General features: G+C 35.1%; 8 protein-coding genes and 1 long non-coding RNA gene across 9 annotated transcripts; 2 read left to right on the forward strand and 7 right to left on the reverse strand.

Annotated features, from left to right (window-relative positions):
- Positions 1-250: 250 nt before the first annotated feature.
- Positions 251-906, forward strand: CPH19 (cuticular protein hypothetical 19). Its single transcript, NM_001312063.1, has 2 exons — positions 251-307; positions 392-906. The coding sequence occupies exons 1-2, from the start codon at positions 290-292 to the stop codon at positions 800-802; spliced, it is 429 nt and encodes a 142-aa protein (NP_001298992.1). The 5' UTR covers positions 251-289; the 3' UTR covers positions 803-906.
- A 1027-nt stretch (positions 907-1933) lies between these two features.
- CPH20 (cuticular protein hypothetical 20) lies at positions 1934-3065 on the reverse strand. The gene is made up of 2 exons (XM_013317251.1): positions 2990-3065; positions 1934-2802 (listed from the first exon to the last, which is right to left on the reverse strand). Exons 1-2 carry the CDS (start codon positions 3005-3007, stop codon positions 2038-2040), a joined length of 783 nt encoding a protein of 260 aa, XP_013172705.1. The 5' UTR covers positions 3008-3065; the 3' UTR covers positions 1934-2037.
- A 1585-nt stretch (positions 3066-4650) lies between these two features.
- Positions 4651-5241, reverse strand: LOC106121552 (cuticle protein 16.5). The gene is given in 2 exon segments (NM_001312124.1): positions 4651-5044; positions 5227-5241. Coding segments are annotated over 2 exon segments (345 nt in total). The 5' UTR covers positions 5236-5241; the 3' UTR covers positions 4651-4708.
- A 1883-nt stretch (positions 5242-7124) lies between these two features.
- Positions 7125-7745, reverse strand: LOC106121551 (cuticle protein 16.5). The gene is given in 2 exon segments (NM_001312115.1): positions 7125-7518; positions 7715-7745. Coding segments are annotated over 2 exon segments (345 nt in total). The 5' UTR covers positions 7724-7745; the 3' UTR covers positions 7125-7182.
- Positions 7746-9485: 1740 nt separating this feature from the next.
- LOC106120959 (cuticle protein 16.5, isoform B-like) lies at positions 9486-10058 on the reverse strand. Its single transcript, XM_013316430.1, has 2 exons — positions 10050-10058; positions 9486-9869 (listed from the first exon to the last, which is right to left on the reverse strand). Exons 1-2 carry the CDS (start codon positions 10056-10058, stop codon positions 9486-9488), a joined length of 393 nt encoding a protein of 130 aa, XP_013171884.1.
- A 1590-nt stretch (positions 10059-11648) lies between these two features.
- On the reverse strand, positions 11649-12991 carry CPH22 (cuticular protein hypothetical 22). The gene is given in 2 exon segments (NM_001312108.1): positions 11649-12897; positions 12975-12991. Coding segments are annotated over 2 exon segments (1179 nt in total). The 5' UTR covers positions 12987-12991; the 3' UTR covers positions 11649-11730.
- A 2044-nt stretch (positions 12992-15035) lies between these two features.
- On the reverse strand, positions 15036-15621 carry CPH23 (cuticular protein hypothetical 23). Its single transcript, NM_001312127.1, is given in 2 exon segments — positions 15036-15349; positions 15592-15621. Coding segments are annotated over 2 exon segments (282 nt in total). The 5' UTR covers positions 15604-15621; the 3' UTR covers positions 15036-15079.
- A 5641-nt stretch (positions 15622-21262) lies between these two features.
- Positions 21263-21987, reverse strand: LOC106121135 (uncharacterized). Its single transcript, XR_001228037.1, has 2 exons — positions 21858-21987; positions 21263-21587 (listed from the first exon to the last, which is right to left on the reverse strand). It is a non-coding gene; the product is annotated as an uncharacterized LOC106121135 (long non-coding RNA).
- Positions 21988-24028: 2041 nt separating this feature from the next.
- Positions 24029-24595, forward strand: LOC106121297 (vitelline membrane protein Vm26Ab). The gene is made up of 2 exons (XM_013316902.1): positions 24029-24126; positions 24244-24595. Exons 1-2 carry the CDS (start codon positions 24115-24117, stop codon positions 24460-24462), a joined length of 231 nt encoding a protein of 76 aa, XP_013172356.1. The 5' UTR covers positions 24029-24114; the 3' UTR covers positions 24463-24595.
- The last annotated feature ends 1229 nt before the right edge of the window (positions 24596-25824 follow it).

The raw sequence follows: 25824 nt of genomic DNA on the forward strand, positions 1-25824 counted from the left end.
TGTGTGTATGTATGTTCAAAGTAGGTTTAAAAAGTTATATAAATATCTATGCAAGCATGCATCGGAATCAATTCGAATTTCGCAAGTTAAAAAAAGTTTTCCAATGTGATCCATTTCTTCGAGTGCGCCTCGGAGAATCCCAATTGACCGCCCGCAATTCGTCAAATGCTTATTTCGGAACGTAATTTGAATCACAATGTGAATAGTATAAAAAGCGAAACTTTTTCTTGGCAGTCACACATCACCTCTTCGTTTCACTAAGGAAGGTACACCTCCAAAATCAAGCAAAATGGTCGCTTTCAAATCTGTAAGAAACTTTAATTACCAAAAATAAAATTGTATTTATAATTGTATTTTAGGTTGCGAATTATATTTTTTATTTTTTCCGCAGATCGTTCTCATCGCTGCTGCCGTCATCCTCGGAGCCGAAGCTAGTGCACCCGCCCTAGCCGCTCCATTGGTGGCGTCCGCACATGTTGGATACGCGTCTGCGGTGCCACAAAATATCCCACCCTATGCCTCACAGATAAGCGTCGTCAACAGGGCCGTCAGTCCTTACTTCGCTGCCCCAGTTGCGGCACCTCTCGCTGCCCCAGTCGCTGCGCCTCTTGCTGCCCCAGTTGCGGCGCCTTTCGCCCCCGCCGCTTACGCTGCTGCACCTTACGCTCTCCCTGCAGTCAGCCCTTACGGAGTCCCCGCCGTCAGCCCCTATGGAGTGCCTGCCGCATATGCCGCCCCCTACCCCTACGCCGCTCCTCTAGTCCGCACAGCGTACGGTGTCGCCCCAGCGTTTGTACGATAGAATTGAAACGAACACAACTGGCCTTCCTTAAAAAGACTTATGATATTTTTAAGTATGTTATAAAACATTTTATATTGACTATTAAAGTTATACATTGTTAAAAAGTTGTTTATTTTGGTTAATAATATGATAAAGTGGTTGATCGAATTTGAAAAGTCGCTATGTATGTATACGAAAGATGATCTTCTATAATTTATTGCATTCTATGTTCCTTTTATTATCTTTTCTCATATCAATAATATAAAACATTTAATGAAAATAATTAGGAATTGCTGATATATTTAGAAATTTTTATAAAACTAACAAGACACCCGGGCTTCGGCTGGTTGGGAAAGAATATATATCTGATTTCTTTTCTGTCATATCAGTACCCTTTTCGTATATTAAAGGGGTTAAGTAATAAAAAAACTTGTAAACACGGCCGTGCCCAGCCCGCGAGATGCTATTTAGATTATACGTTTATTGTTTATGATCGTGACAGCTTAGAAGATCTAAACTATTTATCAGAATTCTATACTTAAAAGGCAATTCTAATCTAATTTAATTCTCTTGATAACGAACACATATGTTTTATAACTACCAATATTAACAACAAAAAAATAACGCCGTAAATGACGTGCGCTTCTAATATTTGTGCTTTATATAAAGCAAAAGTGGTTATTGTAAGAAAACCGTAAAAGATAGAAATATGCCATCGCTCACTTTTCGTATCATATTTTGTGATTATTTTATATAACTCTACGGATTTAGCCTAAGTAAGCCAAAAACCGCTGTTTTGAAGGCATTCAGAAATACGCTTTTTAACAAAGTATACTAAAAATTAGTTATAATGAAATGTATACACGTCAAGGCCTTATTTTAATCTATTTCGTGGCTGAGCAAAATATTGAAGCCAAATAGAGGGCACGAAAAACGACTTTATTTAATAAGATTTATGTAGATCATAGATGTACGCCGAAAATGTTTCACATTCAACGTATTCCCAATTAATTTAAAAATGACACTTCAAAAATACCGAATTATTTTCACCATCGTTTTGGAATTTTCCATTAACCTTTTTTTCTTTTTGAATAATTTAAAAACCTTTTCAAAGATATAAATCATAACATTTATTAGTAAAATACGTACAAAACAGCCTTAAGATTAAAATTATGACAACGAACAACAATTTATTAAGAACTACTGAATTAGACTAGATAACAGTACTCCCGAGTCACGGCGAGTTCGAGATTGAATCATTTCCACGCGACTTGCTTCACTATGGGACCGGACAACACTGGCGCAGGGCTGAAGTATTTCGAGTAATGGGGAAAGTGGCTTGCATAGGGAAGTGCTATCGGAGCTCTTGCTACTGCCACGGGAGCCGAAGCCACAGCTGGCGTGAAATAAGGCGCCGGGAGCGCTGTTGCGACAGGTCTTACGATAGGTGAAAACGGAACGGATGGGAGAGAGGGTAAAGCTCTAAAGAACTGGGTAGGTCCTACAACAGGGACAGGGGGAAGGGCTGAGACAGCAGGAGCTATTTTTGGAAGCACGGGAGCGATGACTGGAGGTGCTTGAGCGATAACACGGAAAGCCGGGGCGTATGCAGGAGCGAAAGCTGGCGCTGGAGCAGGAGCGAATGCTGGCGCTGGTGCAGGAGCGAATACTGGCGCTGGTGCAGGAGCGAATACTGGCGCTGGTGCAGGAGCGAATACTGGCGCTGGTGCAGGAGCGAATGCGGGTACTGGCAACACCGGAGCTGGTGCCGGCAGGAATGGCGCAGGTAAGGCAGATGGAGGTAGCGGTGCTGCTAACGGAGCTGGCAGCAGCGGTGCTGGTGCAGGTAATGCAGGAGCGAAGGCCGGCGCGGGAGGAGCTACTGCATGAATCGATCTCACTCCATTTGGAAAATTGTAGAACGGAGCATACCGAACGATCGGTATTGATTTTATTGCAGGTACAAGGTGACCAATTCCGCTAGCTTGACAGCTAGCTATGATGGCGAAGCTGGAAATGACCTGTAAATTAAAATAAGAAACATTGTTTTATCTAAGACTTACAAGGAGTAATAGTGGCGTTTGATATAAACAGAATAATATTAAAAGATGTACTTTTTTACCACAGATAGAGAACAAATTTTAATAACCATTTGATTAAAGATCGTTGATACTATGGCGCATATAATATTTACGTATGAATACTTACTAATCTCAGGAGTGACATGTTTCCTATCAAATGCGACTTGATGAGTCGAGGTACAATGTGTTGTGTGAGTATGTATGTGTCACAAGTCTAATATATAGTTCATAGTATTGCAAGCATTGCGTCTATATCAGTAGCCATTGTTTTCACTTTCCTTTGCAGGGACCTGCGCGTGCGCGATTATGAGTCAATACGGACATCGGTTACCGAACGAGCCACACTTGACCATCAACGGACCGTTTATATAACATAAAGAGGTTTCTGGGTAAGGGTTTGTTTAGTAATCAAGTGCAAGTTGTAATATCAAGTCTTTAAGAACTTGATTGACTGATTAGTACTTTTTATGGTATTAAAACAGACTCACTGAACTGTGCAAATATACTTTTTATGGCCCGATTATGCATTTAAGGATGGAAGTAAATAGTTGTGTGTCTTATACAACGCATAAATTATTGTTATATTATATAACCTGAATGAATTATTTCTTCTGTCAATTTGTCTTTTGTTTTTATAAAATTCCTACATTAGATTATGTGCGGACAGTTAAATAAAGACCAGAGTAAATTCTTACAAGACGATTCAGTAATTAAGAAATAAATGTATAAGATTCAAATATGTATTTCGGAACATATGATTCTTTTACTCATACTAAAATATTATCATATAATTTTTTATGTATAAATTTTTAACATATTTAAAAGACCTACTAAGGCTAGGCATATCCTCCACTATGTTTAATTATCCCTTATGTTCATTTTGTATAGTATACCATACATACAACTTTATAAAAATATACGATCATATAAAATATTTTTTAACTTTTCTTCAAAACAGAAATCTTGCCACAATAAGGGTTAATGAAAACCTCCATTTTTAGTCTAATGTAAATGTTTTCATCACGCATTAATCTTTGTATTAAAACCTTTAGATTAAAAAAATCAAACTCGGTGCAACACACATAAAAAATAGAGACGAATTAATAACCTACTTCTTTTTGAAGTCGGCTAAAAACTTCACAATTGATGGGGTTCATTAGACGGTAGTCTAGCCGTTTCGAAGATTAGCCGACAATAATTCGGAATTGCGAACAGACTGACATACAAATGCTGCAATTTTATTTACTGAATAGATAGATATGTATGATTCTAATTACATGACATAACATGGTAATAAATTAAGGAAAAACCAGCGACCCCATTCTAAATGTGATTTATACGTGTACATATTTAGTCCACGGTCGAGCCGCGATCTAAATATCGCAACGTATCAAGAATAGCCATATTTGAAGTGAATTTTGATGAAGCATTTGGCGCGAAGCTATTTTTGTATTCAAGCGTCATCGTACGCTGATGACCTGGTGAAATTGTTTACGATCGGTGACGAATAAATCAAAACACTTTGTAAACATTCTATTGTCATGATGGTATATCAAAACAATTTTACTACAACATTTATTACAAAGTTTCTTTTTGCAATAAAAAAAGGAATAATGGTACTCAATTAAATTATTACTTTTGGCTTATGAAAATTTCTTAACGTACATATTTATTATTTAGCATTTGAAACGAAATTCCATAACAGAATCTAAAGCAGTTACTTAGTTTATTCAATTAATATGTAGCGTTCATCACTTAAGGTAAAGGAAAATTTAATAAAACTGATCATTATAGCATAATTCTTTTAACTGGTATATTTGGTATGTACAAAATGGTTAGGTCATTCTTAGTAAGCTACAATAGGGGCAGGCGCGGCTACGTAAGGTGCAGCTGCGTATGGAGCAGCAACATAGGGGGCAGCATAGCGCGCGTACAACGGAGCAGCTGCTGAGACCAAAGGCGCGGCAGGGGCTACAAAACGAGCTGCCGGAGCAATGTACGGCGCAGGTGCAGCCACCAGCGGCGCAGCCACCAGGCCGTTGTAGTTGCGTGCGATATACTGTGAGCTGGAAGCCATCACCACGGGGGCTGACGCGGCTACGAGCGGCGCTGGAGCCACCACTGCAGCGGGAACCACGCTGGGCTTGGCGGCAGCCATGGCGATGGTGGCCAGTAATATTATCTATAAAGAAAAGAAAACATGATTTAACAATATTTACCTACAGCTACTCTGATTGGAAATCAATATTAGTGGTCATATTAAGTCGAAGTTTTTTCTAATTAAGCTGCTGCATTATAAATGTATATGGATATTATTAAAAAACTTTAAAATAAATAACAGATATGTATAAATGAGATAAATACCTTGTACATTTTGGTTTAGTTTTATTTGTTTGGTCTGAGAGATGCAAGTGGTATGTACTGTTTGTTGACAATACGTATCTTATATACAAAGAGTATTGGCAAGATTCACCTTGTACAATTTCGTCACTACTGTTGCACGAAAACGCTTAACGTAAATGCAATGAAGCAAATTACTATTCTGCATAAAAATCCGTTTAGTGTGCTTAAAGTATAAATTAACTTACGATGTAGCTCAGTCAAATACGGGGCAACAAATTTTTTTTGAATTAGCCATGTTTAGACTCTACTACTTAGTAGGCTAAAAATTATATTAAAAATATAAATATGGTCAAAAAAAGATAATTTGACGTTTCACATAAAATGTAGTCCAAATGTTGCGACGGTTAGAAAATCTTTTGCTCACCACTACTTTAAGTAATATAAAAAAGCTTGAATACAGTGAGCGAAGTCACAAATATTTATTACTATAGATTTCCAAGGTCATACAAGTAAATTTAAATACAACCGGTTATATTTAGTATTATCAAAGGTACCGCCTATGGTGATTAAGCCTAATTCAATTGGATCAATAAATGATCAGCGTTTAATTTATGTTTATTATCCTTAAAGGAAATCAATACATCTAAAGTTGAATGTGATGAATAATGATAGCTTAGTAAGTAATCAAGTTAATTAACGATGCGTGTATGACACGTATTAGCTTAATGTATTAATTTCCTAATAAATAGACAGAGACCACGGACTTCCATTTGGCATGGCTAAGCGAACCCCCGCAATCCACTTTTCACCCTTGTGGGGGACGGAACGTGACGGGTGGCGTGCCCCGTCGCCACCTTCTTCTTCTAGAAATTAACACATATCTTTGAATCTCTTTTGCTGATATATGCTGGTTGTATCACGATGATTTCCTTCACCGTAAGAAAGTTAAAGAAAAACACATTGGTATATGGACGGACTAAACCCAAGACCTGCATACTACAAATGAAGTGCTTAACCCCGGAGCCACCGACGCTCCTTTTTTAACAATTATGCAATTTTATGTTATTAATGTGTGGTGTCATAAACGTATTGCATTTAGTCTTCTTATTGAAATTCCCCTCCGATAAGGAAGATTGGCAGTTAGTTAAACATACTTTTTATAAATTTGGCGAGGTGCAACTGTTAGGTTGTACTCGCAATTTAAGTCCTTCCTCAAGTTTCAAGTTCCTCAGTCAATCGAGATGAATTACAGAAGTTTGATCGTATTTATTATATTTAGTAAATAAGTTTTAAAAGTAATATTTTATTTTACAATAATTAATTTAGGAAGAGTTTCTGATCCCTTAGATGTATATATATATATATATCACCGACATAACAAAATGTAAGTCTTGTTATGAACCCATTTATGTCAAGGACTCGTCTTATGTCCAGGTGCTCGAAACCTTAAGACTTCCCTTTGTAAAGTTAAAGGAACATTCTGAAACTTTAAACAATCTTGACACATAGTTCTTAGTGTACGTGTTTCTATATAATAAGTAACTTTATTGTATTAAAATTATTTCCTAGTTTACGTACATACACGTTACGATGATTTGCATCGTAACATCTAACCGCTTAGTTTATCATTAATTAAAACACAAAACCATACACTTCTTTACAATTTTTTACAACTGACAGTGTTATTCTAAATTGACAGTAAAGAAACAAGATTGTAAAAATACGTGTAGGTTATGGTTTCAATAACCCAGTTAATTTTTTAATTTTAGTACTTGGTTCGTAACGGGAAATTTAGTGAGTTTGTAAAAAATACAGTACCCTATTTAAGAGTTAAGAGCGGAGTTGACCTAATGAGTGTATGCAATATATATACCAAGACAGGTACAGATACCAGGATGTTAATGAAATTGTAACTATTATAAATGTCGAAAATATTTTATTTTTTCTATTATACAATATGATTTGGTTTGGTCGTTATTAATAAGCTACAATAGGGGCAGGTGCGGCCACATAAGGTGCAGCCGCGTATGGAGCAGCAACGTATGGGGCAGCGTATCGCGCGTACAGCGGGGCGGCTGCAGAGACGAGTGGCGCGGCAGGGGCCACGAAGCGCGCAGCCGGGGCGATATAGGGTGCCGGTGCCGCCACCAGAGGTGCGGCCACCACGCCATTGTAGTTGCGCGCGATGTACTGCGAGCTGGAGGCCGTCACCACAGGGGCGGGAGCGGCCACGAGCGGCGCAGCAGCCACCACTGCAGCGGGGACTACACTGGGCTTGGCGGCAGCCATGGCGATGGTAGCGAGGAAAAGTACCTGAACAAACATCATCACATTATTGAACAATTAAATATTACAACATTAATGAGTGAAAAACCAAAGGCTAACCCTAACTTTAAGGCAAAGATACCTTATATGAAAATGGTTTCATGTGGACAACAATAAAAGAGTTCAGGGTGTAAGATGTAATTAACTTTACACTCCCCACAAAAAAAATGTAAAAAAACTATACCTTGAACATTTTGATTGTATGTTAGTCTGCGTGGAACAGATAAGAATGATAAGCATGAAAGACGATTCTCTGGTTTTATATACTGCAGTTGACGAAGAGATTCACCTTGTGTTGTGTGTCGACATAATGACAGCACGGAATACTGTTTACGAAAAGTTTGTGCCACTGAGCATTAGCAAAAAATCGAAAAAAGTCCCAAACATCGCACATAGTACATGATCTGGAGCACTTACAAGATTAAACATTCACGTCGCGTTGTTTTCCTCAGTTACTTACTTATTTCACTAACGTAAAATGTAACTTAAAAACCAGATTTTGGAACGTGACATATTCTTGAATATTAAAATATGATTGTTAATAGCAATGGGCTAAAAAGTAATATTGTTAGACATAAAAATCCTAGTTCGATTTTGTACGATAAAAATGTTTAACCGTTATTGATCATATGCGTAGTATTTTTGCTGTGCAAATTATAAAGAACGGTCATTCATACCGTAATTTTACTAACAGGTTATTTACATAAATTAAGGTCGTTATATATTATTTTATAGGTAATTACATAGAGTGTCTCGTTATATAGCTGTTGTTTGAAATTTTAAGCTGGTATTTTATATTTATTCCTTGATAGTCTGTTGATTACATTTTAGAGCTAATATTTATTTCACGACGAGTTTATAATCTACGTTTTCTTCTGTAATCCTTCGTTCTAGATGAGGCAACGACACAAGATCCAATCCAATCCAACCAATACACGTACTAAGTACTGACAACAGTGACAACTGGTACATGCATTAAGCGATTCATATTTTTTTGTTTTATTAAAAAACATCGCTCAGTATAGGACATAAGGTATTTACCTTATCTTATGTGATAGTTTAGTTTCATTTCTATCACACTACTCATATGTGTCCATAGATTAAACATAAAACTTGTCTTCCTTATTACATTTACACGCAACTTGCATTTTTGAAGGAAAGTAAAATGAGAAACTAATATAATAGTTGCCTTTTTATACATATAAAATCAGAGAGATGAGTGATTTAAAATAATGTTTCAATAATTTCTTAAATAATTATAAGCGGTGTTGAAGTAAAGTGCCCCAAGAAAGTATTACCTTAGCTGGCATGCCAACAGGAAGAACATATAACATACCATAATATATAACATAAAAACATCATTACATCCACTTCTATCAATACTTAAACATGGGATAGTTGTCACTTTTATGAGATTTTTGTGATTCTTCTTTCTTCGAATCATTACGTATCTCATTCATTACGCTGGGTAAAAATATATTTAATTATTTTTCCGATCATTTTCAGTTTGATTAAAACGTATTTTATGATGTACGAATTCATAGGAACGCTAAGGCTAAGTCTATTGTTTTGAACTCTATGTCAAATATAATTTTAAAACTCATCCAGTTATTTCATCTTTTAATAACTCTACAGTTGTAAAGTATCTTTAATTTTGTCTACTAAGTTTTTACACTCCTGTTAAACTGTTTTTGTTGCATAGACTTTTTGAGAAAGGAAATTATTTAATCACACGTAAAGGTTACGGAAACTGTTTACCAGAAGAGTTAAGTCGAAAACACACGAGTAAAACCTCTTTGCGCAAAAGAAAGATGGGGTTAAAAGTGGGTAATAAAACAGTACATGTTGGTTACTTTTTGTAGGGCGAATAAAAGAAATTTTCTTATGAGGTACAAATGTATTTATTCGATACTAGTAATAGTTAACTTTCGTCAATTTTCATCTAGGATTCAGTCTTATTTCAGGGCGACGAAGGGAGCGGAGGGAGCGAAGTAAGGAGATGCTACGTAAGGGGCAGCTGCGTAAGGGGCAGCTGCGTAAGGGGCAGCTGCGTATGGGGCAGCCACATAGGGAGCAGCGTAGCGCGCGTACAACGGGGCGGCGGCTGAGACGAGGGGCGCGGCAGGGGCTACGAAGCGCGCAGCCGGGGCAACGTATGGTGCTGGCGCAGCCACAAGCGGCGCGGCTACCACTCCGTTGTAGTTGCGTGCGATATACTGTGAACTGGAGGCGGTCACGAAAGGCGCGGGCGCGGCTACTAGAGGCGCGGGTGCCACCACTGCAGCGGGAACCACGCTGGGGCTTGCGGCAGCCATGGCGATGGTGGCGAGGAAAAGTACCTGAACAAATAAAAAAAAATTGAACATCTTGTCTTATGCAAGAAGATCATCTTTATGATAGATAATGTCATCTTGAGAGACGCACTTTAATAGATGGAGGACTTTTGTGTAAAATATTGCCCTTATTGAAAACCGTTAAAAGGTACAATTAAAAAAAGAGTAACAAACTATAGTACGAACCTTGAACATGTTGGTTAGTTTGTTTGGTGATCTGCGTTGGACAAATGATGTGAGTGATACTAAATGTTTGGGGACAATACCTTTTATACAAAGCACTGAGATTCACCTTGTGTAGTTTCATCACTACCGATGTCGCACGGACTCTAGACGCCGGGCACGCAATGGGGACGCGCAACCAAGTCGATTACGAAAACGGAGCTGGGAAGACTGATAACACTTTATTTGGATGATTTGTAAAGGGCAGAACAGTTTTATGTTATTACATATGTCGTTTATACTGGGGCAAATAATAAACGATCTTATCTAATACAAAATCAGGCCTTTGCATCGTGTTGAAATAAGGCTTTAACTACTCTGACTTATCGCTTGAAAGAAATACAAATTGTTGGTAATGGTCAAATGGGAGATTTGAAAATTGATTTGTAGTTTTGTTTTTTATACAAATAACTCATAATAGTTCATCAAATCTGATTATTAAAGGAACTAATCGTTGGTTTCTGAAACCAAAATACTTCTATAAAAAATATTGTGATTTCTGTTTTGTCAAAGATAAAGAGATGAGAACGTTATGGTGTAACAGTGATTTTGGTATAGGAAACCATCGATAAGTTGATTCCATATTTTATATTCTACTAGAAAATGTAAAGAAAATCAAAGCGGAAAAAATTGTAAATACAGGGAATCTAATAATTTTCATTAAGTAATTGCTAATAATTTAAGTGTTTGTTCTGGCATAAGAATATTATTTTATTTTCATATCTTAATTAAGGCCCTAAGGCCTAACCTTAATGGACTTAGATAGAGCTTTAATTTAATTTTAACTTAAAAATATTTATTTAACTTTTTGAGTAATTAATAACCAAGTTTTTGTACAGCAAGTAGTTTTGGATATACATATTTAAAGGTAAAACATACTCTTTTAAAACCACGTTGACGTGCATAATATCAATCACGAGCTGTCAAAGGGTTGAAACATAAACGGTTTATAACTGAATTTTGGTGTAATTTTAATAATTAATATTTCAATAGTTTCGACTATATTTAATTTCGTTAAAAAATCACTCGTGTAGTTACATCGATGATACTAATATAACTTCGGTTAAAGGGTGTTTGCTAATTTATAAATAATGCATTCTGTTGATCCGTTTAGAGGTGGGATAAATTTTTAAGTTGAGAGAGTCGAAGTAATTTCTTCCTAAAGGGACTTCTTTCAATAATATATTTTAGGTAATTATTCGTTTTTAATATTTTATTCAATATCATAGATTTCTATGTTATCCCGAATACAGCTGCGACATAAGTAATGCCTTCCTATAATTTATTTTAAAAATTAAGAATAAAGACCAAAGCATTCATAAAGTCATATCTTCTTTTCATGCAGTTTTTTACTTGTTTAGCATCCTGTATTTATTACATTTATGTAAGAACTTTCAAATGTTCGTGTTTGTTATATTCGAAGTTATGAAATTTCTATATAATGTTGTATATAAGTTCTACATTTTTTTATGAGGTAGATGAAATAATTGATTAAGATATTTAAGGAAACAAATCAAATTACAAAAGTATAAATATTTATTTACAAACTCCAAATCGTATACAAAATTTCTTATAACGATTATTTACAAAAAGTGATAGTTTAACAAGTGGTTAAATGTAACATCATATGACTATAAATTGTAGACTAGGAGGATTTATATAAAGGTCTTAGGGTAGTCGGTTCGATATCTCTTGTTTTTGAACGTTTGGAGATGGTTTTACGGTAGAATGCCAGTTTCTTCCCGGATATGGGTGTAACGTAAGCCTTAGCGTATACGGCGTTCCCAACAGGATGTACTCTATGAGATATTGGCCTTATAATTATTTTACCTGCTGGAATAAATGTATGGATGTGCTTGGTTACTTTCACCAACTTTACAGGGTGATGTTTCTTAAGAGGTGGTGGCGCGATATACGTAAGCGGTACTGGCACGACTTCGACTGACGTTTTTACCTTCTGTGGTCTACCCGTGTGAGGTCTTGATAGTGCCGGTAAATATGTCGGTCTTGGTTGAAGCTGAGTTGGTCGTGATACAGGAGGTAGCTGAGGTTGTCTTTGCGGTGCATCAGGTGTTAATAGTAATTGGAATGGTGGGGGCAAATATTCTCTGAAATTCACATTATTATTTGATGGTAACGCTTGCACGAAATTATTGTCGATATTTGTAGGAACCGGAGTTGTAGTTTCATTCTCTTTCTCAGTAGTCGTTGCCTCAGTTTGTGATTTGGTTTCAGTTGTGCTTTCATTTTCCCGATCTTCTTCAGGGACGAAAGTTGGTGATGATGGTATAAAACCGAAAGAAGGCGGTGGTCCAAATGGATAAGGCGGGAGCAGGAATGTAGCGACTGGTGCCGCTGCATTAGCGGTAGCGATTGCTATTGCTACATTCGGATCAGTTGGTGCATTCTGTGGAGGATTTGTTGGTGCGACTGGTTCTGGTTTATCTTTTGTTGCCGGTTGGACAAACACTGGCCGTGGCACCTGCAAAGGAAACACTCCTGGGACTGGTGCTACCCGAAACACATTTGGCACCGGAGCCACTGGTATCACTGGGGCTGGGGCAACGGGTACAACTGGATGGGCCGGTGCCACCGGTATGAATTGTGGAGCTCGAGCGACTGGTATCACTTGAGGAGGTGGCGCGACTGGAAACACTGGTTGTATAGCCGGCTGCGCTGCTACTAAACGATTAAATGTCCTTTCGAAGTACTGGGAGCTTGCAGCTGTGACGACAGGAGCAGGCGGGGCTGGGCCCGCCAAGCTCACACCTGAGCTCTGCACCAGTCCACATACTGCTGACAAAACAATAACCTGTAACAAACAATTCAAAATTGTTTATATCCTTTAACCTAATTTTAAGCAAAGTAAATATTTGGTTTACTATGTACCGTCACTAGCATGTTGTTACCGATCCTTCGCATGACCGCTATTAAATTTGCAATGCGGGCAGTTAAAAATGAAGCCTTCACTTATATATAGGTGTAACAAATTTTGCATTGTTGTGTGGCAACGTTGTGGGTGTAACGGAATACCAAATGGTCCAATGGGTAAGGAACCTTGATGGCTACAAAAATCGTATTGAAACGACGTCGTAGGAATAATAATGGATAGACATGGGCACTGGGAAAGTACTGCCCTTACCAATAATGGTCGTATTCGCTTAATTAGTACACCGTGCGTTATGTAATGGTTCAGTAACGTTTAACAATACACTATGGACTTAAATCATGATGCAAATAATATTTACTTTTTAGCAAAACGCGTCTATTCCTGTTGATAAACTGCTAGATGTCAATGTACTTTAGTATTCAGGAAATTAAATGCTATATTTAATTAGAATTATAATTGAACCACGAAACTTCTGAGTAGATATAGATATAGAAGCTAATGGTTAAGGGTACGGATTTCCGATCACGTGGTCGAGGGTTCGAATCCCGCCATTCGACTTTTGTCGTAAACCATATCTTAGCACAAGCCTAAAGCTTTGTTGGAATGGTAAAAGAAATATTAGTATATTCACAAAAAAAAATCAAATCTATTTGTCGACTGCTCCGGTTGTGTTCTACATATAAGGTGCTATGTATGGCCTCCCAATAAGTTTAATAGATTCATTTTCCCTGTAAACTGTATAATAATTATATCTGTAGTAGACCTAAAATGTTAACAGTTGACCCCTATATGTAAAGGGTCTATGAACTCGCACAATAGTGAATACGAAATAAAATATTATAACTTATCAGATAGATTCGATTTCGGCGAATATTTGTATAAAACTAAATTACAGCAAAGAAATAAGTGTAGCCGTAGTTTTCCACTGTTGAAATATATGTACAAAAATATATTAATACCCCATTTATTTCCTTTGTAAAAAACAGAAATAACAATTTACAGGTGACACTCCACAGTGGAAATTCGCATTAAGTAGAGCAAAATAATATCAACGGAATATCAATAAGGACTTCACTTCACGGTTGAATAAAATTCATCGTCGTATATTAAGTCAATTATGTATTTCAAAGTGTACTTGTTACTTTTCTGTTAGCTTAATTTCCTTTTTTTGTGATAAATTACTGAAATGTAAAGAGTTCTTTGCTCCGGTAAAAACTTGTTGCTCTACGACAAAATGTAGTAATTCAATCAAACGCTGATTTAATCAAATAATAGTTTAAAGCCGTCTTCAAAAAGAAGGGGGTTATCAATTCGTCTGTAGTTTTTTTATAATCAGAAACGTAGCGTATAGTTGGCTTAACAATAAATAACGTAGAAGTATTTCAAATAGGTCTTAGCTTAAACATTTTTCAACCCTTTTATCGCACTTTGATATAAGACATTACCAGAAATCATGATTATTGAAATATATGTAGGTAGACTTCCTACCGATCTTCACCAATAAATAATACATTCGGCACTTAAACCGGAAGCAGTCATCGTAACATTTAAGGGTAAAAAATTATTCTGCAATAACGTTTACCATTAAAATATCAGTCATCGGCAGTCAAAGGGTTAGATCACGTGTTTATCATTTTCTAAAAATATCCCTTTGTTATAAATAAAAGTTTCTGGTAAAATTAGGCCTTTAAGAAATAACCGTTATCACCGTCATTAGTACGTTACTTCTGTCCTTTTCTAAATGTCAATGATCGCTGCTTGTATTTTTTATTTCTTTTAAATTGTTTTCATTTTTATAATAAAAGTAGACATGATACTAGTTATAAGCATAATAATGTTTATACATAATGTAATATAATATAAAGTGTAGCTTAAATAATATAGCACATATCCAGCAAAAAGTTTTTGCTACTTGTTTTTTAGAAGGCGCTCTCGAAAGTTCGCCTCAGGTCAACTGACAATTAATTTAATTTTTTTAAATGTTTATATCGGTTCTAGGAATCGCAGTAAGATGCAGTAACACAAAGGGAAAGATTTTAGAACGATATTAAAAAATGCGATTTAAGCTTGCATAATTTTATTTCAGGTCATGTGGTTAGGCAGTTTAAACGGCAACGATGGGTGCAGGGGCAGCTACGTATCGGGCCGCTGGTGCGACATATGCTGCAGGTGCGGCAACGTACGGAGCAGCAACGTAGGAGGCGGCGGGGGCAACATAAGCGGCGGGCGCGGCAACATACGCGGCCAGGCCGTTGTTGATGCGGTGGTAGTACTGTGAGCTGGTGGCTGTTACGATGGGAGCAGGGGCAGCAGCGAATATCGCCGCAGAAGGCTTGGCGCACGCAATGGCGACCAGAGCTGAGAGGATCACGAACTGTGAAATGTCAAAAACAATAGTCTATTACTCACCTAAAATTACAAAAATAAGAACGGTTTTATTTTCTGGTTAATCGAGGTTTCAAGATTGCTTTCACAGCATATGTGAATGAATTTTCTGGCATGCTATCATTGTGTGACTGTAGCACAAAGATCAACCATTCCTGAGAAAAACAATCAAGATAATTCTTATTTGCCCTAAATAATCACTTTAAAAATGAAACTACAAATTTTACTTACGATTTTCATCATTTTGTTGGTTTTGGGTTGTTTGCTGCTTCTGTAGAAGAAGATTGATATCTAGTGTGAGTTTGCCTGACCGTTTTATAGTATGTCGCGAGCGACATGGCGCAATGTACAACACTCGTCTCCTCTGGCATTGGCCGAGGCGTGATGTGAATCAAAGTAAGGACATTTCGCCACTTTCAGACGAATAAACGGTTCAATGAAATTTATTGGAAGCCTCTATTTGATTGACGCTCAGGGAAGTGATGTTACATTATTGGATTTTATATTCTCGATGTGGAATCAATACGTTCGAATCTTTCGTCAACTACAGCATTCTTAATGAGTTAACAAATTGCCAATAGTATTTAAAATCGTCAGTTCATATATGTTCCTACCGAGGGGCTCAAATCTAGCCTAACTGTTTATTACATCTTAGTCAACCGTATTAGCTCGGTGCGGATGGATTAACCAACAATGACCTGTGTATTTATTCGCAAAACATATATGCAGATTTTGTCACGATGCTTTCTCTCACCGTAAGAACGAATAATTAATTAGTATTTAATTTTTGAATTAATATTTTATTGATAATTGACAATTCACAACAACTGTGAAACAATGTGTTGTATAATACGTAGCTATATACATATGTAGCTATACTTATTAAAGTTACAAGAGTAAGTGGCATTAAGTTGTACAATAACCCGATATACTTAATTATTAAGCAGCATGGCGGCACATGTGCCCTGTTACGTAATATCTCCTGCTCCTTGCACATGTGCAAACATGTATTATAATATAACCAAGGATTTCCACTGACGAAACATATATCCCAAATATTTTTATTGGCATATGTGTATTTCGGAGAGAATGAAACATGACATAATATAATTTGAATTAAGTTATGTTTTTTTATGATTTCCAGTTCATTTAAGTTCATTGCACTGTTTTTACAAATGCATATCAAACATACGTGGTTATAATTTGCGATAGTTTGTCCTGTCGTTACTTTTCTATCTCCAGCATTTCTATTACGTAATGGACTGTTTACACTCAGGACTGTTAATAAATTAAATAAAAAAGGTATCCTTAGAGATCATGATATATTATATTTGATGTGTGAACATTCAAGATGTTTTTGACTTTCTTGTGATATTTTTTTTCTAAACTCATAAAGTCATAGAAAAGAATAGTAATGTATACAACAAAATCATCACAGACAGAAGTTCTCGCTAATAAAAATTTCATAAAACATATGTTATCTTTTTATCTCATTACATTTACAAAATATTTCATACGAATGTCTTAATAGTGCGAACTGACGGCAAGATTAACCTAAAGTAACTTAATAACATTAAAAGCACGTTCGCGAATCGAACGAACACTTCGAAATGTTCGTTCGTCGATTCGTTTGTCTAAATGTTACTTTTCACGGTATTGAAAGGTAGTCGTGTCGTCGTCTGCACACGACACAGCTCATTGTCACCGGCCGCCGACGGGCACCCTGCGAGCGGCGAGCGGACAGATACATATTCCGATATTACGTAACAATTCGCCGCCTTTCATCTTAAGCTCAATGGAATAATGCACTTGATAGGGGTGACGTGAATATTATCCGAGGAAATAATCGACTATGAAATTATCTCCGTTATTTGAATGTTATTGTACAAGTTACTACATTGATAGTGACAGTCTGTTTAAAGGTTATCTTTTTAATTAGACAACAGAATAGTATCATCATCATCATGATCCCCAGCATGTTTTAACTACTGAAGATAGGCCCGGCAACGCATCTACAGTTCCTCTGGTGTTGCAGATGTCCATGGGTGTCGTTGATCACCTGGGTGTTCCCGCCGCTCGTTTGCCCTCTTCTCTTATAAAAAAAAAGACAGGCCTCCTTCCCCGATGCCTATTAACATTATATGGCCATTTTTGTCCCTTCTTAAACAAATTAAATTAGAATACTTTATTGACTCTTTTTAATTAATAGCCTAAACATATATTACATATCATCCTTTTTGCAATGTTACTAATCTTAAAAAAGTTCCTTCTTTGAAATGCACTGTTTGTGTTCATTTGCTTACACTAATCCACAAGGAAATTTGGTCTTTGAAAAAGTTCGTAAGTATTTTTGTTAGCTGTGATCTAATTTTATATAGATCAGACGCAAACATCAAATAAGTTGAGAGTAATTTGTAGCTTACTCGTCACTCAAATCACAACACTTATTAAGAATATAATACTATTTTTAGATCTTAAAACAGTTACGAAACGTTTGGTACTACATGTTACAAGTCTAAGGAAATTAATTCAGCGTGTGGGTGTCAAATCCCGCGTGGAAACTATGCCACATCAATAGTCTGTAGACAACATTAGAAGTCAAAATCCTCCGTTATACATATTGAATGAAACTATTTTTTTTAAGATTTCATGACGTATTTTTTTACCTCGAAAAAAAAACCGAAGGAGAAGGAAAGTATGATTAAATTGTAGCTATAAATGTCGTAATTTTATTTACAACTGTATTGTTTTTTTCTACAAAAATGCGCCTATTTTGTTTGAAAATGGGTCGTTTTTCATACATATGTAGGAATAAAAAGACCTGCTAAGAATGTTTTCTTACTTTACTTAATACGTTCAAATGTAAAACATAATTATTATTCATACATTTATCCGTTTAGCCTAACTAAGATTTTGTACTTACATAATTTTATACAGACATACATTTAAAATAACAAAGCACTGTATCAAAAATTGTAGGCAAAAATAAATACAAACAAGCAAGTCAACATAACTCGTATCGCGGATGAAAAGGTTCCGTAAAAATATTATGTTTATTCAAACGCTTTGAGAAGGAACGCAAAGAAAAAGTATCGTACGTTACACGTGGTGAAGTTATTGACAACTTTCAAACCTTATAAAATAGTACTGACATTGCTATGGCTTATTGAATACTGTGTGCTTTTTTTCTTTACTTGACTTGGCTTCTAAATAAACCATTTTGTTCCAGAATCTAATGTCATAATGTTTCGTACTGTATGTAGGTATATTTAAATATATCAAGTTTAAAGAAATACTTGGGTATTATCAATAACCGTAGTCGTAGTGAGGGCTTTATTTTAAACAACTCTACGAACTGCGCTTATGTTTTTACATGTTGTTAGCAAGAAAGGATTCATTTTATTCCTAATTAAATATCCAAATGAATAAAAAACCTAGAGATTTTGTCATTTATTAAACGGTTATTGCATTTTTATTGTTGTATAAAAAAGAGTAATGATTGTATTATATATTAAATTTTTCTTGCGTACTTTTCGTTCAAGTCTACTTTCTACTTAATTCAAGTAAGCGAAACTTTCCAGTGAACAATAGCTGTGTGTAATAGCTTAGATAGAATGCGTGTAAGTCAACTCTCAGGGACAGTTACCACTGTCAATAAACATGTTGATGTTATTTAATATTTTTATCAAGGTAGGTTACGCATCTGCAACTGCGGATGTTTCTAGGCAGCGATCGCTTTGCCATTTCGAGGAATTCAAGTTGCATGTTTGCCACCGTATATCTACTGATAGGAATCTAGCTCAAAGAAATAGGTCAGATAGGTACTAAGGCGCGTGTATGTTTAATCACTTGAACATTTTAATTTATCTAAGTGTCGTTTGGGATTCTTAATAAATGCAATGAAACAGATTTATTCACGACGACGTTGTCTTATAAGTAAACCTGATTTGTTAAAAAAATATCAATTAACAACTTTAGACGGATGAGTACATTTGTCTTACCGTCTTGAATATCTTAATAATATTAAATACATTTTCATTACAAGTTATTTAAAAAAATGCTTCAATTTACCACTCTTAGAATGTAGTGCAATGACGCTAATAAAAAATTATTTTACGTATATAAGTATTTATAAATTATGCTCACAAAAATGCTGGGTTTAACATTTCAACCACATGTATCTTTAAGTGTTAAGTTTATTATGAAACTAGTAAGGTTCTTTTGTATTATTATTTAAGCCTTTAAAAGCATTTATAATTATACTCTTAATATTTTTATAGAAAGAAAGATATTATTTATACTAAGTTATTAATTTGTGTAATCTCTATTAATAGAAAACATCCACACAAATAAAAATTCCAGCTTGATACCTTCAAAAGTTTTTTAGAAAAAGAGTTTTGACAGACAGACGGACGGACAACAAAGTGATCCTATAAGGGTTCGGTTTTTTTCCTATGAGGTACGGAACCCTAAAAACTAGATATAAACTAACATACACATACGTTTGTATTTTGTAGCTCCCTTTGTAATGTAATACACATGAAATATATTTAATCTCATTGTACAAACGCTTTTGTTATTTTTTTTAAGCCAGACACCTTTTTTAAAATAGAGACACAATTTTCTCTGAATTTATTTTATTTCAATATTATTATTTGTAACAGAATACCGATTATAAAACGAATTGTGTCTCTAGGTTTTGAATTACCAATAAAGCATATTCTAATTCACTCGTCCAGCTATTCACAATAGATTTTATGATAGGAGGTTAGTTTGAAGGTTAAAAATATTCTTTCTGGACGACTTGTATAATCAAACTACATATGGAATAATTTTGTTTTCTCTTCGTCAATTACCAGTACTGAAAACAAGAATGCAATCTTATGGCATAAATTCCCAACTTTTACGTGTGAGATGGTCTTAATTATTTTTTGTATCAGTATATATTCTAGGATAGGATATTCTAGATACTCTTTTTTTATATCATAAGGTGGCAAACGAGCGAGCCGCCACCTGAAATTGCTGAAGTAGCGAAGCGACCGTTGCCCATAGTCATACGCAATTGCATATGCGTTGCCTACCTTTAATCGACGGAGGAGAGGATGCACAGAAAGAAAATATTTTCCCTTCCCATGCATCCTCTCATCCGGAAAGTCCACTTCCACTTCCCATCCTTTCCTTATAAGAAAAAGAGTGGGAAGGAAAAAAGGACTAAATTGGCCTCCGGGACGCACACTCATCAGACGAAACGCGGAATTACTTTTACTTCACGCCTGTCTTCTGTGTGGTCGTGGTATTTCACCGGGCGAGCCGGGCCGATTCGTGCGAAGATGTTAAAGCGGGCTCTACCACTGTTAAAACTACTCTAGGTGTAGGCTTTCAACTAATATGATGGGGTTATCAAACATAAAAATTCCGTTTAATTTTTCAATTCAAGTTCAAATTAAATTTTGTCTAATCATTTAAATTAAAAAGCATGATTTAAAGACCTATTAGAAAAATTAAGGTATACCTAAACATTTTTTTCTTAGTTTCGTTTTGTAACATGTGTAATTAAAACGAAAGTGTTTAGTGTAAACGTGCGTTAATCCCATATGACCTCTGTCGCGTAAGCGTCTTATACATTTGACCCGGCCGCGGCCGCTGCAAACAAAACCTGTCACTCGACACCGTCTCCTTGCTGTCTACGTTAAGGTATCGACTCTTCTAGGATTACAGCAATTAAATTAATTACTCGTATATTTAATATCAATCCAATAAATTTCAACAATTTTTTTTATTTTTATTTCATTAAATGTTATTTGAAATCTGCGACTCAAATTGTTTTGGCTTATAGAATATAAGTATTTGCACTGGCTAAATCTCTTCAAGTGATAATGGAACGCATAAATAAAACAGTTCATTTCATGATAGCTTCATTAATAAATATGTATATTTTTTATGTATTTTTAATCTGCGATGTATCTTACAATATTAGGTACTATTGACTTGCTTGATTGTCGTCGAGCTAGTAACATTCATTGTTTTCAACGAACATAGTAAGTGTAGGGAGATGCGTATGTGTAAGCAGAATATGCAGCAACAGGCGCGGTGTAGGCAGAGTAGGCGGAGTAGGCGACTGGTGCGGTGTAGGCCGCGGCTACCGGAGCCGTGTATGCTGCGGCTACCGGGTACTCGTACACTAAAGGCTTAGCTGACGCGAAAGCCAAGAGAGCAGCGAACAACACCTGAATGAGAAAGATAAAATGATAAACAGACCGTAAAAATGGTAATTAAAATCGCATTCTATATTAATATGTGGGCAACTAACTTGATTTTTACGTTTCAAGTTTGATACACATAAACATGCCTCCCGACAAAAACGTCTGAAGATCAATAACATTGTAATTTAATAATTGTAACAATATCTAGTACTTTTCCATAATCCATATTTTAACACTCCACTTTTTAATAGAATGTTTTTTTTATTTATATAATTAATTTAAAAAATCACTTACGTATTTAAACATTTTGGAGGGTTTTTTTCGTTTTCCTTAATGTTGCTATTGAAGGCACTGCTTGTTTGCAATGGTGTCCAGTAGACGCTGTCTCTTTATATATAAAAACCTTAAGGTTGGTGCAATGATGGACGATTGTTGACCGGATAAGTGTCCATATATCCTCCTATTGCTAGTTAACAGTATTATCACGTGCAACCTTGTGTACTAGACCAACAAGTAAAAATATAAGGTCAAGGACACAACAACGACCGTCTGAATACGGATTTCGAACTAGTTCTCTGTATTGTGTCCAGTTATATCAGTGTAATCTATGTTAACGCATATTTTTTTGTTCGAGGGACACACTTTTTGTATTATAAAGAGAAAACTAATACGTCTGCATATCTAATGATTGTACTAATCATTGATCAGTTAAATCGCTAGTTTCTTTGTTTCAATTTCCTTGTTTCAATAAAAATCGTACAAGTATTGTGTAAAAACAAATTATGAACCAGACGCAGCAAGTTATAAATAAACCATATTTAGGTCAGACTAGGCTTTTGTTTAATATCAATTTAATGTTGTCTCTAAACCTGAGAGAAGTGAGAGACAGACTACTCAAACAAATTATGTAGATAGATTTTGTTACTATTAATACTTTATTAAAGTTAATATTGACCATAAGAATACTTTGCAAGCTTTATTTAATTAAATTTTAGTAATAAAACGAATATCAACGTAAAACTGTTTATTCCATTTTCAAATATTCATTTTAATAGCACCAGATAATAGCAGTTGTTTCTTTTCATTGCGTCAAACGTTTTGTAGGTCTGTAGATAATTTTTTTCATTAACATCAGTGGACGCGGATGGACGTGTTTTCTGGTCTCCATACTTTGCATAAAACATGACGTAATCACGACGAAAATTAACAACTGAAATAATCATAAAATTTTATCATTAAAAATATTCTTAAACTCTTAATATTTACGAATTAAATTTATTTATTAACAATAAAATAAAATTTTATTCTTTTATTTATCTCTTTAGGCTTGCAGTTGTGTTATTGAGGGTTAACAGAATCTAAACAGAAAACGACAGCCGATTTTCGAAATGACATTTTGTATTGTAAATGGGAACATTAGTTAACCCCAACTAAATTCCTCCGAAGGTCATTTTATTTCTTTTTCTACATCAATTTAAAAAGCAGTGTATTTTCACTCTACTCCCATTTTTACAACGATACGATTTGCGTCGTAACCGTAAACCAACTAAAGCTTCACACGCACACAATAAAACAATTGACAACTACTTTTTTATTTTTAATCGCAATAACGCACTTGACAACAGAAGAATAATTAGCCTGCCAGTAACACATATTTTTCTTTTTAACTAAAACCTCTTTGGTGACCTTTTAAGAAACAAAAATCAAAATAGATGAAGTTATAACGAAAATAATTCGTAAATAAAAAAAATAGAACTCACAATTTTAAGCATCATAGTCGATAGCAACAAAAGTACTGAGATGAAATGAAGTGAATATATCGCTGTACCTAATATAGTTAGTATATGAGGGCACTAAATACCCATGTCGGTGCGAAACTTTTAATCAAGCTAGCCCGCTAACCCGATGATAAGGTCTTTAATTAAATTGTCATGCTTCATTTACAGTAAGGTTTACATTCACGCGTACACGATTCTCAAATATTAAAACACTTTCAAACCTTTAGTATTAATACTTTATTTGTTTCACTAGTTAATTAATTTAAATTAAATAAGTCTTATTAGAAATATATTGTACAATAATAATAATAGATAGGTTATGAATATGAAAAAAAATAACTCGATTTTGGTTCGACAATTAATGAAGTGATGTTGCTATGAAAACCGCACGAAAACTTTTTGTTCGTAGTAGTATTTTGAAAGTTACATTTACAACAGTAATTATTGCGCTTCTTATAGCTTATTTAGTGCAGAAGACAATTATTTAATATCCGATACTACAGATTGCGATACAATCCAGACTTCAAATACTCATGGATACTCCTTATAGCCTTATTATTTCAATAATTAATTCAAATAAATGACCATCGCAGTCGATCGCAGTTCAATTGTTTTGAGCTAATATCAAAAACCAACATTCCAACAATGCTTGATATTCCAAACATGCGTATCAAGGCTGTTGTTTGATGCAACCAAAGTATAAAACGGCGAAGACGCTTCTTAGTAGCACATACTCAATCGATACCTTCGATACCAACCCAACCACAAACAAAATGTTCAAACTGGTGAGTAGTGTAAATATTAACATATTAATTTCAGTGTAAAGCACGAACATATAAATTGAAAGTATCAAGTAGAATTTAAAACAAACCAATCTCCAATATTTTGTTGTTTCTTTTTAGTTCATCTTCGCTTGCTTCCTCGCCCTGGCTTCGGCCAAGCCCGGCGTCCTGCCTGTGGCATACACCGCGCCGGTAGCCGCAGCATACACGGCTCCGGTAGCCGCGGCCTACACCGCACCCCTCGCATACTCCGCCTACTCTGCCTACACCGCGCCTGTTGCTGCATACTCTGCTTACACATACGCATCTCCCTATGCTGCGTACTACCTTCGTCGTTGATTTTGATCTCTAGATTCTACATCTTGCTGTTGTTAAAGAGTTAAATGTTTTTTTTGTTTCCACTTATTGTTGCAGTTCTTAAATGGGATTTATTTATCAACAACTAAATAATAAACAAGTATAAAAACAAAAATCTTTATTTTCATTCAAACCATCGTCACCACCACAAATTGTTACAACTCTTCTATTGTGTTTATCCTATCACTCGTTAAAAGCAGATTACATCAATAATACAAATATATGACAAATACCATTGTTATATAATATTATTATCTGTGTGTCAATCTTACGTCTGCCTTTCATATATTCTAAGAAACAGGGTTACAAAGAAACTTGAAGGGATTTACAAATATGTCATCGATCAAAACACCAAAGCACGAAACAATTCAAATAAAAGACGGCTCTCCCTCTAATACTGCGAATGCGATGCTTATAAAAGGCATTGATTTTTTGGTAAAATGCGTTACAGATACGGGACCGATTTTAATAAAACTTTGATATTGAGGATACCCTTGGAATAAAAAAAAAGTCGTTTAGGATTAGCCTGGTTTAATAAACTAGAATCTTTTGTTTTGACCTTGCAATGCATTAAGGGTTCAGTTAACACTTAAATATAACCAGACTATTCAAAAATAAAGTTCGGATTGGTGGTAGATGTGATGATAGTAGAAGCATATCCAGAAAATTATGACAATTATCAAATGATCTAGCCATAGTATTAGAAAAATCATTTTAAATTGAACAGCTCAAAAAAATTTATTGTTCGTACGCAATACTACTCCGAATAGTGTGCTTATCAAAATACCAAGTAAACATTAGTCAATATCCGGTTCGAGCAAAATGTAAACAATATGAAAACTTGTTTTAGGTTCATTAACTTCTAAAGCTTTCGCATAACAAATTATTTTATAATAAACAAAATATTATTGTAGATGACTCGTAGTGGCGTTTTTTTTTAATTCTTTTTTTAATACCGTAATATTTTTTAAAAAATCTATTCATCTAATAAGATAAATCCGTATGTATGTAATTCAAAATCCTAGTCTCTGGTAAAAAAAACAGAAGAGAAAAATTGTAAATTGCACAAAATAAAAACTTCAGCTAACTTCGATTACCTTGAATGCAATAATTTAAAAAATACCTTTTTTATGTTTTCCAAATGTCGATTGTATGTACAAAACAACCTTTTATTAATTAAGTCTTTTAATAATTTCAAAACTTTTTTAATCACCTCTATGTTAAATAGGTTAATAATATGTTTGATTACATGAACAAAAACACATATATTTTTGCAATATATAGTTTCAATTCTATGATCTCTTTGTATAAATATTGTGAAATATACATAAACATACAACTGGC

Source organism: Papilio xuthus, unplaced genomic scaffold (assembly GCF_000836235.2).
Source record: "Papilio xuthus unplaced genomic scaffold, Pxut_1.1 DF826945.1, whole genome shotgun sequence".
Lineage (NCBI taxonomy): Eukaryota > Metazoa > Arthropoda > Insecta > Lepidoptera > Papilionidae > Papilio > Papilio xuthus.